Below are 16188 nucleotides of genomic sequence, written 5' to 3' on the forward strand. Positions count from 1 at the left end.
TCACTTATTTTCCTTTCCAGTTTTCCCTCTCCTGTGTCTCGGCTTATCAACTCAGGCCAACTTGGCTCAGGGTTTCGTGACTCAGAAGATTGTGATTTCAGGTCCCCCTCCAGAAATATATTTCAGGCTGCACTTTAGTGCAAATCAGAGGTGACATCTTTCAGATGAGATGCTGAACTGAGACCCTGAATGGTCTGGAATACCATCCAATGCTATTCAATTTGTCTCCCTTTTCTTTCCCTATAGATCTTTACTTATTTATCCAATTCAATGTTTTTAAAGTTAGTGCTGAATCTGTTTTCACTGCTATTTAAGGCAGTGCGTTCCAGTAAAAGAAATTCAAAAGAAACACAGGACTTAGGCACAAGGCCATTCATCCCTTCAAACCTGCTCCGTCGTTTAACAAGATCATTGCTAATCTGGTTGTGGTCTCAACTCCACTTTGCAGTCTGTGCCAAAGAACTTGTGACTCTAATCTATCAAAAATCTAACTGTGCCTTGATTAAAGTCAATGCCCAGCCTTCACTTTCTGGAGAAGAGAATTCCACAGATTAATGACCCTTTGAGAGAAGAGAATTCTCCATATCTCAGTCTTAAATGGTAGGTCTCTTATTCTTAAGCTGTGCCCCCTGATTCTAGTCTCTCCTGCAAGTGGAAACATCCTTGCGATATCTATCCTATCAAATTCTCTCAGGATCTTATATGTTTCAATCACGCCACTTCTCATTCTTCTAAACTCCAATGGGTACAGGCCCAACCTGTTTTCATAAGATAAGAAATGAGTCGAGTGAATCTTCACTGTCCTGCTTTTAAGGCAATGATATCGAAGAAGGAGTTTACTGCAGCTGTACAGGGCATTAGTGAGATCACCTCTGGAATACCATGTACAATTTTGCAGACTCTCTGCCCATCTTGACAACTTAGTTTCCTAGCTTTCTTGATGCTATTGGCAAATTTAGTTACCATACATTCACTTCCTTCATATAAATCATTGATGTAGACTGTAAATTGTTGACTCAAGAAGTCTCACAAAAACCAGGTTTATTTGGAATCACGAGCTTTTGGAGCACTGCTGCTTCATCAGGTGAGCAGCACTCCAAAAGCTTGTGATTCCAAATAAAACCTGTTGGACCTTAACCTGGTGTTGTGAGACTTCTTACTGTGCCCACCCCAGTCCAATACCGGCATCTCCACATCGTAAATAGTTGAGGCACCAGTACCGATCCTTGTGACACCCCATTTGTTACATCTTGCCAACCCAAAAAAGACCCATTTATGCCTACTCTCTGCTTCCACTTAGCTGATCAATCCTTTATCCATGCTAATATGATACCCCCTACACCATGTAACCTTATCTTGTGGAGTAACCTTTGATGTAGCAACTATCAAATGCCTGCTGCAAATCCAAGTGCACCACATCTACAGATTTCCCTTTGTCCATCTTTCTTGTTATTCCTTAAAATACTCTAATAAATTAGTTAAACCCAATTTCTCTTTCACAAACCCATGTTGACTCTGCCTGATCAAATTATGATTTTCTCAGTATCCTGCTATACTCTCCTCTTTGATGGATTCTAGCAATTTCCCAATGATTATTTTCCCTCAGGCTGTTTTGCCAGTCAGTGTTGGATTTACTTCATGTCTGTCGAGGCAGTGTAAAGTTAACATGCAATACAGTCACTACCTTTCCCATCTCCTAATACTCATAAGCTACCAATTACCTTTCGCACTCATAGCCGACAGCCCCTGCATCTTCTCTGGGTATAACGCTCTTTCTGCACATGGCGTTTTCCAGGATGGCCTCGTTGACAGAGAAGGGAGTGTGGCCTTGAACACAAGACTCAATCTGCGCTGGAGACAGCTGTGTCTGCAGGAAGAGGTGCAGCTGACTGTCCGACAGAAAGACCGTTGTGTGGAGAACCCTAAAAGAGAAAAAGAACTGCATTCATATGGTGCCTTTCACAACCTTGGGACATCTCAAAGCACTTAACAGGCAATAGAAATGTAGTCACTATTGTAACATTGAGAAACACAGCTGTCAGAAAGGTTCCCACAAACTGCAATGAAATAATGCCTAGACAAACTGTTTTTTTAAGTGATGTTTATTGAGGGTTAAATGTTGGCCTTGACACCAGGGAGAACTCCCATGTTCTTCTTCCAAATAGTGCAATGGGAATCTGAGTCAGCAGGCTGAAACTTGGCTTTAATGTCTCACCCAAAAGACAGTACCTGTAACAATACGGCATTCCCTCACTGAGACACCTGGAGTGCTTTCTGAATTAACCTAGATTTTTGAGTTCAAATCTCTGAAGTGGGTCTTGATCCCACAACCTTCTAATTCAAAGCTGAGAGTGTAAGCCACTGAGCTATGGCTGAAAGACTAGGAGTGGCAAGGAAATGATTCGTTCCCAAGAAATCCAACAGGGAACTTAGAGCAACTTCTTCACCCTAAGAGAGGTAAAAATGTGAAACCCGCTACTACAGGGTGTAGTTGAAGCAAATAATATAGATGTATTTAAGGAGAAGCTAGACAAGCCATGAGGGAGAAGGGAATAGAGGGTTCCGATGGAAGGTTTAGAGGAGGAAAGATGGGTAGAGGCTCGAGTGGTGCATCAACAGGTGGGGCTGAATGGCCTGTTTCTGTGTCATATATTCTGTGTGTGTAATCCTGTGTATGAAACATAGAAATACACAACTCCAATAATATACATATGGGAGTGGGTTGCCTCTCTCTCCAGTTTTGCCTCCAATGTCTGGAAGATGGCAACTCTTTCTAGGCTGTTCGATGTGCACCAGCTGCTCTGATACCAGTGACTGTCTCCATATTTATGCAGCGAGTTGTTACCACCTGGAATGCACTGAGTGATAGGGTGGTGTAGCACATACAGTGGTAACGTGGAATTGAATAGATATTCGAAAATAACTAGATACTGGGCTTTGGGAAAAGAGTAAGGAAGTGGAACTAATTGAATAACTTTCCAAGAAATAGCACAGAATAGAATAGCCTCCTTTCATGTGGTATGATTCTACGTAGTTTAATAGGAAGGCATTAAAGCCAAGCTCAATTCTGTTGTTACTGCATATCTATACACACACACACACACACACACACAAACACACCAGCAGCAGGGGTCATGGGATAGTGATCAGGAGCAAATAACCTGATCACAGCTGGCACACTACACTTGTCCTCAGTATTGCTGCAGTAGGTGAGGTGCCTGAATCAGGCTCCTTGCTCCTGATTGTTGCCAATGATTCCTGATGAAAGGTTTGTGTGTGGAGATATCAAGTGAGATATACTGCTCAGCAGGTCCTCATCGGTTGAAAATCCTGCTGAACCCATTAAAACGCAGAGATAAATAACGGTCAGTCAAGTGAAAGGGCCCCAAATACAATGAGTAGCAGCTTCAGCAGAGGGGCAGAAAACATTGAAATAGCAACCAGATTTACAAACATTTTGATTTTACACAAGTTATTACATATAATGATGCATAGAAAAGAAGCGCCATCAAGCTTTTGTGTCTGATTATTTTTGCAGAGAGGATTGCAAGTAGAAAATGCAAACTGTCTTGCCCTTCTGAATAGCGATCTGCAGAGAACTGATTTAAATCAGACTCACAGTGCGCCAGAGTCTGTTGATTTCCCTGCATGAGGATTGCAATGACATTCAAACTGTCTGCAAGTGCTTTTCTGATTTAGAATAGCAGACAGACACTGATAAGATCATTTCCCATTGGCTCAAATGAAGCATAACACACTTAGCAATACTGGAGCTCATCTGTAACCAGGGGTGAGGGAAGCTGATCGTAGATTTGTCTGATCAACATCCTGATTCACATAATCAGCTCTGCAAGCTAAAATTAAAGCATCCTGCTTGTTCCGTTAAGAAAATCAGGCAAGAATGTTTTGCAAAGATTATAATTCTCATTTGCTAACCCAATCAGCCCACAAAGTGCAAGAAATTGGTTTAGCTTCATTTTCCAGCCTTCTCTATTCTTCTGAAGCTGCTGATTCCTACAGGCTAACAATCCAACAAACCATTCCACAAGTCTATAAGTCTAGTTAGCAAGATATTCAAACAGGACGGCATTGTATCTTAGATTTCCAACTCTGACTGGGGCATTCCCAGAGGTTTCAGCACATAATCCAACAGCCCCACCATGTCAAACAGCTTTTTTCACCATCTCCAACCATTCTACGTTTTAGAATTAGTAAACAACAGTACTCAAAAAAAAATCAGTTTGTTTATAGCAAGTAATTTATCTCCTGATTGCTTGTCTCAAGGAGATTCATTGTTATTTCCTGAAGACTTCAGGGCAATCCTGGAGTGTTGGCAATGATGAACGTACCTGAAATCTATTATTACCTGAAACAACTAACATACGGACTCTTCAGCAAGGATCACCAACATATCCCCATCAGGAACCAGGGCTGATTATCTCCATCCTGTCCAGGGTGTCAGGACTCATTACGGTGTCATTGCTCAGTTAGTTAGCACTAACACTTTGTCAGAAAGTTTCAGATTCAAGTCCCAATCCAGAGGTTTGAGTACACAATCTAGGTTGACATCCTTGTGCAGTGCTAAGGGAGTCCTGCATTGTCAGGGGTGCCACCTTTTGTATGAGGTGCTAAACCAACATCCCATTTGCCCTCCCAAGTGGACTTAAAAGATCCCCAGCACTATTTTGAAGAAAGCAGGGGTGTGTTTCCCCAGTGTCCTGACCAATATTTATCTTTCAACTGGGGCGGTACGGTAGCACAGTGGTTAGCACTGCTGCTTCACAGCGCCAGGGACCCAGGTTCGATTCCCTGCTTGGGTCACTGTCTGTGTGGAGTTTGCACGTTCTTCCCGTGTCTGCGCGGATTTTCTCCGGGTTCTCCAGTTTCCTCCCACATTCTGAAAGACGTGCTGGTTAGGTGTATTTACCCGAACAGGCGCTGGACTGTGGCGATTAGGGGAATTTCACAGTAACTTCATTGCAGTGTTAATGTAAGCCTTACTTGTGACTAATAAATAAACTTTAAAACTTTAACCAACATCCAGGTTGACATTCTAGTGCAGTACTGAGGGTGTGCTGCACTGTTGGTGTCTGCTTTCAGATGAGACTTTAAACTAACCCTGTCTGTCCGCTCAAGTGAATGTAAAAAATTCCACATGACTATTTTGAAAGAGAACAGGGGCATTCTCCCAGTGTCCAGACCATTATTCATCCTTCAACTCATGTCACTAAAAACTTGCTGTTTACAAATTGGCTGCCACTTGCCCTACATTACAACAGTGAGTACACTTCAAAACGTACTTCATTAACCATAAACAATGAAATCCATCCGGTGCAGGATCTTTCACCTAGTTCAGCATCAGCAGGAACCATAATTGACAAATCATGCTGATAATTTCTTCAAACTAGTCTGTCAGTAGGTGGAGCACATCCGCCTGAAACTTGCTTTTACTATGTAGCATAGATCAAATGATAAAAATGAATGAGTGTCCGGAAACAGGCATGGGAGGAGTGCCCTGGGTATTAAACACATTATTTGGAGCCTTGGGGTAATTGTATTAAGTATATAGTTTCATAGTCCATGTACATATTGCAGCTTTAAGCAGAAGATTTAATATCTCCTTCAGAATCACTTTTCTAAACATTAATCTGGTGATGGGTAACTAATTACTCAGAAAACCAACTCTCACGTGAGCCCCAACATTCAGCATTCTCAAGATATGAGGTCATTAAGCGCTGGAAATTTCTTCCCCTAACTGAGCAACTTTTTCCCCCTCCTCCTCTCTGAAGACACTGATTCTCGCTGGTACATCTCCACCAAATCTGACAATCATCTTGACGATAAGTGGCTATCCTTCACATGTGAGATCAGACAGGAATGTCAGAGTGCTATTTAACCATGTGAGTAACACATAAACATACCCACCAGAGGCTGGAGTATCTCAAATGAAAATTTAACTCTGGATTTTCCCTTTCAGACCCAAATGCAGTGATCTGTTGTTAATCCAGCTGAGAGTGAGGTTCCTAATGTGGAGAGTTACCAGTAAAAGTCACTATCTACACAAGCACGTGCACACACACGGAACAACAAGATGGACATGGTACAAGAATGTGCCAAGTCCCAATGCACAGGTTCCCTGCAACAATCACAAGATTCAAAGAAATAATATTGCAAAGAATACAGTGAATAAATTCAGTAACCTAGTTAACACAAAATCTCCAGTTACCCGCTGATAGCAATGAGTCATACAAGAGGTCTCAGATTCAATTCTTGGTCTGTTTTGTTTTTGGGGAGGGGTGTTTGAATGGATGTTAACTCTGGCTTGGTTGGAGGGCGGGCACAGAGTTAAGGTTAGAGCAGTCAACACTGTGATGTTAGTGTACCTTTAAAAAAGGTTTTTAAAAAATATGATTTCTGCAGCTCTCACAGTTTCAGTGGTTTCTTACATAGAACATAGAAGAAGTACAGCACAGAACAGGCCCTTCGGCCCACGATGTTGTGCCGAGCTTTATCTGAAACCAAGATCAAGCTATCCCACTCCCTATCATCCTGGTGTGCTCCATGTGCCTATCCAATAACTGCTTAAATGTTCCTAAAGTGTCTGACTCCACTATCACTGCAGGCAGTCCATTCCACACCCAACCACCCTCTGCGTAAAGAACCTACCTCTGATATCCTTCCTATATCTCCCACCACGAACCCTATAGTTATGCCCCCTTGTAATAGCTCCATCCACCCGAGGAAATAGTCTTTGAACGTTCACTCTATCTATCCCCTTCATCATTTTATAAACCTCTATTAAGTCTCCCCTCAGCCTCCTCCGCTCCAGAGAGAACAGCCCTAGCTCCCTCAACCTTTCCTCATAAGACCTACCCTCCAAACCAGGCAGCATCCTGGTAAATCTCCTCTGCACTCGTTCCAGCGCTTCCACATCCTTCTTATAGTGAGGTGACCAGAACTGCACACAATATACCAAATGTGGTCTCACCAAGGTCCTGTACAGTTGCAGCATAGCCCCACGGCTCTTAAACTCCAATCCCCTGTTAATAAAAGCTAACACACTATAGGCCTTCTTCACAGCTCTATCCACTTGAGTGGCAACCTTTAGAGATCTGTGGATATGGACCCCAAGATCTCTCTGTTCCTCCACAGTCTTCAGAACCCTACCTTTGACCCTGTAATCCACATTTAAATTAGCCCTACCAAAATGAATCACCTCACATTTATCAGGGTTAAACTCCATTTGCCATTTTTCAGCCCAGCTTTGCATCCTATCTATGTCTCTTTGCAGCCTACAACAGCCCTCCACCTCATCCACTACTCCACCAATCTTGGTGTCATCAGCAAATTTACTGATCCACCCTTCAGCCCCCTCCTCTAAGTCATGAATAAAAATCACAAAGAGCAGAGGACCAAGCACTGATCCCTGTGGCACTCCGCTAGCAACCTGCCTCCAATCCGAAAATTTTCCATCCACCACCACCCTCTGTCTTCGATCAGACAGCCAGTTACCTATCCAATCGATAGGTTACCTATCCAATCGATAGCTCACAACTTCAGTGATGTCATTGTTGCTGGCTTAACTGGAAATGTCCTTTTATTTGCTACTTAAGTGGCTTAAATGGGGTTGTTTGTGTTTACTCTGGGATTAGTTTTACGATCCTGCATTGTTAGGAGGACAGTCATGTGTTTTTAGACAGTTTTTTTCCATTTTCAGGTTTGAGTTTTAGTTTTAGAAGGGATAGCAAGCTAAAAAGAAGTGTGTTCCCTCTCTCCCTGTTGTTTTGAAAATTCTGTTGGTTAGCTGAAAACAAGTTATTGTTTTCCTGAAGGGTGAAATCTGCTGTTGTTGGGGGCAGGACCAGAGTCTCTGTGGTGTTTTGGGAAGCTGTCTCATCTTCAAACTGTTCAGAGTGAATCCAGAGAACTGCAAACTTCAACCAAAGGACTTAATTTCCATTATCACATGAGCAGTAGACTTTGCTGTATCGAACCTTGGTCGATGGCAAGGGTTTTGGTTTGATTGGAACACATTTGATACTTTGTTAAGGGTTATACATTATCGTGGTTGTTTTATTTCTTGTTTGTAACTGATAGAAGTTATTGCTAATTTTCTTTCCATACATTTTAACTATATTCTGAAATAAACTTTGTTTGATAAAAGCTTCTTCGTGGGTCTTTTGATTCATATCTGAAGTCGAACATATCATGCTTATCCTAGCCAAATTCAAGATGCAAAAGTTATGATTCAGGTGAGCTTCATAAAACATTCTGGAGTTTCTAACCTGAACCATAGCAATACTCTCAGACTCAAATTTCACCTCCCTCACTTGTGATTTGGTGGAGAGTAAGATGGGAAGAACAGTTTCAGAATGGCTCCCCAACTCATGAACACTGCGATGAAGCTGGCTCCTATTTGGATGTTTCCACTGCCAGGTGTTTGAAGCACTCACCTGTTTCAGGCAATGAACTCCTTTTAATTTACAAACTGGGGTCCTACAACATAAACTGGATCCCCGACACTTTTGTTTAGGTAACAGCAGGCTCCACCAAATAAATTCCTGGTGCCCCAGGACCCACATTCTCAACTATTACTGGAGCCACTGCAATTTACAATGCTGACGGCCCCTGGCCGTCAAGTTTCAATCTGTTGAGCTGCCTGTGCTTCCCTGTCCATATCTAAACAATACTGGGGATTTAAGATCACAGGGTAGCCTCTTCATTGGCACCCTCTGAGACTCAGAATTGACCCCACATTGTTGACTCACAAAGGACAAATGGCCATTTGGACAAAGTGCCATGAAATAGAGCTGGAACTGTACTTCAGCAAGCAGGCAACACCTTCAGGAGAGATGGGGAGAAGATAACCAGAATTGTACCAGGATTAAGGCTGTGAGATCTGTTACAGTTTCTACTCTGTCATAATAAACATGTGAGAAAAAGATCAAACCTCTTTATTCATTCTTTTACTTGTAATCTGAGATTTATGTCCTCTGGTTACACACTCACTAATTTCGGTGAAGTTAACTTAATGGCTTCAGTTAAGATAAATAAGGAACTTTTCCTTAAATAATGGAATGATTTTCTGGGCAGCACGGTAACACAGTGGTTAGCACTGCTACCTCACAGCTCCAGAGATCTAGGTTCGATTCCTGGCTTGGGTTACTGTTTGTGTGAAGTTTCCCCGTGTCTGCGTAGGTTTCCTCCAGTGCTCCGGTTTCCTCCCACAATCCAAAGATGTGCGGGTTAGTTGCATTGGCCATGCTAAATTGCCCCTTAGTGTCCTGGGATGCATAGGTTAGAGGGATTAGTGGGGTGAATATGTGGGGTTACGGGGGATAGGGCCTGGGTGGGATTGTTGTCGGTGCAGACCCGATGGGCTGAATGGCCTCCTTCTGCACTGCAGGGTTTCTATGATTTTACACGATGTGGAGTCATTAAGATGTGAAGAGTTTTAATTATTCACTAATAAAATGAACACCAGAACCTGAGCAATGAGCACACCGGGACTCGGAAACGGTGTCTACTGAAATATTGTACAATCCTAAAAGTACAAAGCATTGGTGATAACTGTACATTTATTAGCATCCCAAAAAGGCACTTTAATGCCTCCTTGAAGGGATCATTCCTGTCTCAGTTTGCTGCAGTCCCCTGAACCATTTACACTGGTTTTTGGGTTCCAAAGTGCAGAACATCCAACATAAAGCATTTCCACTTCAGCAGATTCACATTTATGCCAGCTGTGATGTGGTAGGTAACACACTCACTTCTGAATCAGAAGATTGTGGATTCAAGTCCCACTCCAAAGACTTAAGCACAGAATCTACTCTGATTCTCCAGTGCAGTACTGAGGGAGTGCTGCACTGTCAGAGGTGCTATCTTTCGGATGCAACATCAAACGAAGGCCACATTTACCCCTCAGACAAACAATAACAACTTATACTCATATAGCATCTTTAAAATAATAAAACATCTCAAGTCGCTTACAGGAGCATTATAAAACAAAATGTGACACAGACACATGAGATATTAAATTAGATGACCAATGGTTTGAAATCATAGAAATCATAGAAACCCTACAGTGCAGAAACAGGCCATTCGGCCTATCGAGTCTGCACCGACCACAATCCCACCCAGGCCCTACTCCCATATCCCTACACATTTACCCGCTAATCCCTCTAACCTACGCATCGCAGGACACTAAGGGGTAATTTTAGCATGGCCAATCAACCTAACCCGCACATCTTTGGACTGTAGGAGGAAACCGAAGCACCCGGAGGAAACCCACGCAGACATGAGAAGAATGTGCAAACTCCACACAGACAGTGACCCAAGCCAGGAATCGAACCCAGGTCCCTGGAGCTGTGAAGCAGCAGTGCTAACCACTGTGCTACCGTGCTGCCCGTTTGGTTGAAGGGGTAGGTTTTAACGAGTGCTTTAAAGAAGGAAAGTGAGGTAGAGAGGTTTAGGAAAGGAATTCCAGAGCTTGGGGTCCTGGCAACTTAAGATACAGTCACCAATGGTGAAGAAATTAAGATCAGGAGTTCCCAGGACACCAGAACTAGATGAATACAGATATCCTGGAGGTCACAGAGATAGGGAAGAGAGAGGATATGTTTGAAAATAAGACATAAAACATTCCATGGAAGTAGCTCGAAGAAGAGGAGGTAATTCCTTCCAGATCTTCAGGCCAATAATTATCCTTCAACTAACATCAGTGGAACGGATTATCTGATCATTATATGCATTAATAGGAGTTTGCTGTGTACAATTTGGCCACTGAGTTTTCTATATTAAAACGTGACCTTACATGAAAAGTATTTCATTGGTTGTAAAGAATCTTCAAATACCTGAGGATGTGAATCTTTCTTTTATCTTTTTTGCTGTGAATGTATTGTCACAATAAGCAGTATGGTACGGCACTGGCCCATGTTGTGCATATATGAGTGTGCTGAATACAGGATTGGGCTCAGTTCAAGGGCAAATGTTTGAATGGGTACGATAATGAAATAAATACCTATGATACCTGCCCATCAATACAGAGCACTGGTCTTGAGATCTCATCAGCGCAAGTTATGAACTCAAGATATTTCAAAATGGAAGAGCACTGGCAACATTGTAAAAACCCAACTGCTGTGAGGAAGAGTACATGCCATAACTTCCTGCTCAGCTCAGACTATGGAGTTGATTTGTAACACCTTGCAAAGTGGTCCATCCAGTTAATCGATTGTCTGGGTAGCTTGAGATGGGTATTTCTTACAGCGTTGCACACATTCTTAGACCAAAGTTAAGGAAAAACACAGGTTGCCCAGAGATTTTGAGAACTGTACTTGATCATTAATCAAAGAGAGCAAGAGGTGGAAATGGGAGCTATAATTAGGAAGATGATTACTTTTGCTGACAGCATCTTCTCAATGGATTACCATATGCCATAAAGCACCAGTGAGTGAAGGAATTAATGATGTTTCCACACTGCCTTTACACAGAAGAGGCATGTCCTATAGACATGAAAACAGGGACACTGACCGCACAGATACAGAATGGAATTAAACCTCGCTCAGTCACAGCAAGAAAACTCCACATAAATTCATCCTTGTTGTTCTCACTGTGCTTTTTGTTTTGTCCCAATTTTCATAGGAACAGGAGGAGGCCATTTTACCCCAAAAGCTTGTTTAGCCATTCAGTGAAATCATGGCTGATCTGTGACCTAACTCCATTCTGCCGCCTTTATCCCGTATCATTTCATACCTATAATTGTGATGTGGAGTTGCCGGCATTGGAGTAGGATGGGCACAGTAAGTAGTCTCACAACATCAGGTTAAAGTCCAACAGGTTTATTTGGTAGCATGAGCTTTTGGAGCGCTGCTCCTTCAGGCACTTGCCCGATGAAAGAGCAGCGCTCCGAAAGCTTGTGCTATCAAATAAAACTGTTGGACTTTATCCTGGTATTGTGAGACTACTTACTGTACCTATAGTTGATAAAGATCTATCAATCTCAGATTTAAAATGAATAATTGATCTAGCATCAATGGCTATTTGTAAAAAGTTCCAAATTTCTACCACTTTGTGTAGAGATATTCCCTAAAATTTCTGAAAGAGCTGACTCTAATTTTTAGGATGTATCCAGAACTCCTAGACTCCCCAACAGTAGAAATAGATTCTCCCTACCTACCCGAGCAATTTGCCTTAATATATTGACAATTTTGAACAAATCACCTCTTAACCTTCTAAATTTTAGGGAATGTAACCCGAGTTTGTCTAATCTATCCTCATAATTAATACCTGATGTACAGGTACCTTTCTGATAAATTCTTTTGTTCTTCCTCCAAGATCAATATATACTTCCTCAGGTGTGGATGTTATATAGCTGCAGCATAACTTCCATGCTTTTGTATGCTAGTCCGCTCGGTACAAAGGCAAACATCCTATTAGTTTGATTGTTTTTTGTACTCAAGGCATTTTAATGATCGATGCACAGGGACCCCCTGAGTCTCTCTGGATCTCCTAAAGATGCTGACTGACTCTCACAAGAGTAAGGCTCCAAAGGCATGAACTGCCTTCCCACACTGCAGTTAAGCAGCCATTCTTCCTGTCTCACTTGAGCCAATGAGGCTTGGAGTTTCAGACCTGTTAGCATTATTTTATCAGCAAATGGAAAATTGAGGATTGCAAGGCTGCAGCCTATCTGACAACGGGGAGCATCAGATCCCAGATGGATTTCTCCTGCCACGTGCATTTTCCATTAATATTACTGCATTGTGATTGGGGTAGATGCACCTGCCTAATTTATCCCTCTCCCTGCTCCAACACCAGTTTACAACAATAACCTACATTTATTTGGCACCACAAATATAGTAAAATGTCCTGATGAAGATTATGGCAGATGGAGTTCAATCCTGATAAATGCAAAGTGATGCATTTTGGTAGAACTAATGTAGGGAGGAGCTATATGATAAATGGCAGAACCATAAAGGGTGTAGATACGCAGAGGGACCTGGGTGTGCAAGTCCATAGATCCTTGAAGCTGACGTCACAGGTGGAGAAGGTGGTGAAGAAGGCATATGGCATGCTGGCCTTTATAGGACAGGGCATAGAGTATAAAAGTTGGGGTCTGATGTTGCAGATGTATAGAACGTTGGTTCGGCCACATTTGGAATACTGCGTCCAGTTCTGGTTGCCACACTACCAGAAGGACGTGGAGGCTTTGGAGAGAGTACAGAAGAGGGTTACCAGGATGTTGCCTGGTATGGAGGGGCTTAGTTATGAGGAGAGATTGGGTAAACTGGGGTTGTTCTCCCTGGAAAGACGGAGGATGAGGGGTGACCTAATAGAGGTGTATAAAATTATAAAAGGCATAGATAGGGTGAACGGTGGGAAGCTTTTCCCCAGGTCGGTGGTGACGTTCACGAGGAGTCATAGGTTCAAGGTGAAGGGGGGGAGGTTTAACACAGATATCAGAAGGACATATTTTACACAGAGGGTGGTGGGGGCCTGGAATGCGCTGCCAGGCAAGGTGGTGGAGGCGGACACACTGGGAACGTTTAAGACTTATCTAGATAGCCACATGAACGGAGTGGGAATGGAGGGATACAAAAGAATGGTCTAGTTTGGACCAGGGAGCGGCACGGGCTTGGAGGGCCGAAGGGCCTGTTCCTGTGCTGTATTGTTCTTTGTTCTTTTGTTCTAATGATCAAAATTCAACACCAAGCCACATAAAGAGATATTAGGGCGCCTGACCAAAAGCTCGGTCAAATATGTAGGTTTTAAGATGAAGAGAGAGTAGTTTCGGCATCTGAAGGCAGGGCCGCCAGCAGTGGGGAGATTAAAATTGAAGATGTGCAAGAGGTCAGAATTGGAGGATGCAGAAATCTCGTTGTGGGACTACTGGTTACAGAGTTTAGGGGAAGAGTGAGGCCAGGAAAGGACACTGAGACTAATTGTAGTTCCCCTTAGACTGCCTGACTCAGCACAGGCCACACAATGATCCTGCAAGCTTACTGCTACACTCTTCTGTGTGTTGTGGTTTTAATTTAAACTTTCTTTCATTTTTGCTCATTTAACAGACACTGATGCTGACACTTTTACTGGAAACCTATCCTGATAGAAAAGTCCTGAAAGATTTCTGGACAGTGCGTTACTTGTTAATGTCCCTATTTCTAACAGGCTACCTATTCATTAATACAAACATCTAGCGACTGCTCCAGCTTCCAGTCTCTGCCTGATTTAGAAGGTGTGCGGGAGGAAACAGATTACAACCATTATTGGGTTTTAATCCAATCCTATTAAAAAACGAGATATTGCAACAGTGTAAAATAATTAACAGAATGCATTCACGGCAGGTTAGCTCTTCAGGGTGCTGGATCACATTTTAAGGGCATATGAAAGGCTAACACACCCCTAACGGCATTAGCCAGTCCGCTTTACCCAGATTGTTGTACAGTATATGTACAGGAGTTGACACTGAGACACACATGAACCTACAGTACCAGCCAAAAGTTACTTGTTCCCAGTGTAAATTATTTCTTCTGGTGGGGAAACCAAAACAAGGGGGAATGAACCTAAAATTAGAGCCAAGACATTGAGGGGTAATGTCAGGAACCACCTCTTCACACTTAAGGGTCATGGAAATCTAGAACTCTCCTCAAAAAGGCTTACTAGGTCAGTTGCAGATTTCAAAAGTGATTCTGGCAAATTTGCTGCTGGATGAGGGTCAATGTTCCCTTACGTTGTGTGGAAAGAGGCTGTGCACAAGCACCTACCCTTTAAGATGAATCACAGGAGGGAACATTGGTGAGGGTATTAAATAAGTGAACAAGGGCAAGTAGATAGAGTGAAGATATAGATCAGCAATGGCCTAACTGAATGACAGAACAGGTTTAGTGGGATGAAGGGCCTCCTCCTTCTGTGTACTGGACACACACAGTTATCTGGTCTCAGCTGAGTTGCTATATTTAGCCTCAAGCATTCCTGGGCTAGATTCTGGGAAATCAGTGATCACTATCCAATGACCCTTGGAAGAAAAGTGGGGAACCTGTGCATCGGGATATGGTAAGGACTGACCCATGTTCACCACAAATAGTTTATTAAACTGATGACACTCATTAGACATGAGAACACACGAATTAAGAGCAGGGATAGGCCACTCAGCCCCTCGAGCCGGTTTGACCTAATTGTAATCTCAACTTCACATTCATGTCCACCATTGATAACCTTTCATCCTCTTGCATATCAAGAATCTATCTACTGCCTTAAAAATATCCAAAGACTCTTCCTCAACCACCTTTTGAGGAAGAGAGTTCCAAAGTCTCACAACATTCAGAGAGAAAATATTTTTTTCCTTATCTCTGTCTTAAATGGGTGACCCCTTATTTTTAAACAGTGGCCCCTAGTTCTAGATTCTCCCACAAGAGGAAAAGTTTGCTCAGGATCTTATATGTTTCAAACAGGTCGTCTCTTACTCTTCTAAACGCCGGCAGATACAACAGCCTAGCCTGTCTAGTCTTCCCTCAGAAGACAACCTGCTCATTCCAGGTATTAATCTCATAAACCTTCTCTGAACTGCTTCCAATGCATTTACATCCGTCTTAAATGAGGAGAATAGTAAACAGTATTCCAGATGTAGTCTAACCAATGCGCTGTATAACTGAAGCATAACCTCGCCACTCTTGCATTCAATTTCCCTTGGAATAAACAATAGCATTCTATTAGCTTTCCTAATTATTTGTTGCACGTACATACTAACTTTCTGCAATTCATGCACTAGGACACTGGGAGGGGTGGGATTCTTCCATCCCACCGCGCTAATTTTCTAGTGCAGTGGGGTGGGAGAATCTCGCAGCCAGGCATGCGCAGGATTAACGCACGCGTTCCCGCCGTAAGCGCATATCCCAGCGCCGGATTTCTGGCACCATCACATCCGCACTGCAAACCGGCGGGAAGACTAGATAAGTAATTTCAATCTTATTTGAATGCAATTAGTGGGCCCGGGACTGAATTCTCCAGGTCCATAGTCTCTCCCTCCCTGCCAGAGTGTTTCACTCCAGCGGGGTTTAGAGTAGCTCCCACTTTCGGGGAGCTAGCGGCCCGGCCCCGCTGGAGTGAAGGGGGGGGGGCAATTGGGTCCCCCTAGGGGGTTGGTCCCTGAGCATTGGCACCCTGGCAGTGCCCTCCTGTGCCCCCTGGCACTGC

The 16188-nt window shown here is 43.0% G+C and overlaps 1 protein-coding gene across 8 annotated transcripts in view; it reads right to left on the reverse strand.

Moving 5' to 3' along the window:
• The window catches only part of LOC144500789 (sorting nexin-11-like), a 137124-nt gene that overhangs the window by 3729 nt on the left and 117207 nt on the right, over nucleotides 1–16188 (reverse strand). For all 8 annotated transcript variants that reach the window (XM_078224241.1, XM_078224240.1, XM_078224246.1 and 5 more), the window contains one exon: nucleotides 1722–1922. In XM_078224241.1, coding sequence (XP_078080367.1) covers nucleotides 1722–1922 — 201 coding nt within the window. The remainder of the gene's footprint in view (nucleotides 1–1721; nucleotides 1923–16188) is intronic.

The sequence above is a fragment of the Mustelus asterias genome, chromosome 11 (assembly GCF_964213995.1).
Source record: "Mustelus asterias chromosome 11, sMusAst1.hap1.1, whole genome shotgun sequence".
Classification (NCBI taxonomy): Eukaryota; Metazoa; Chordata; class Chondrichthyes; order Carcharhiniformes; family Triakidae; genus Mustelus; species Mustelus asterias.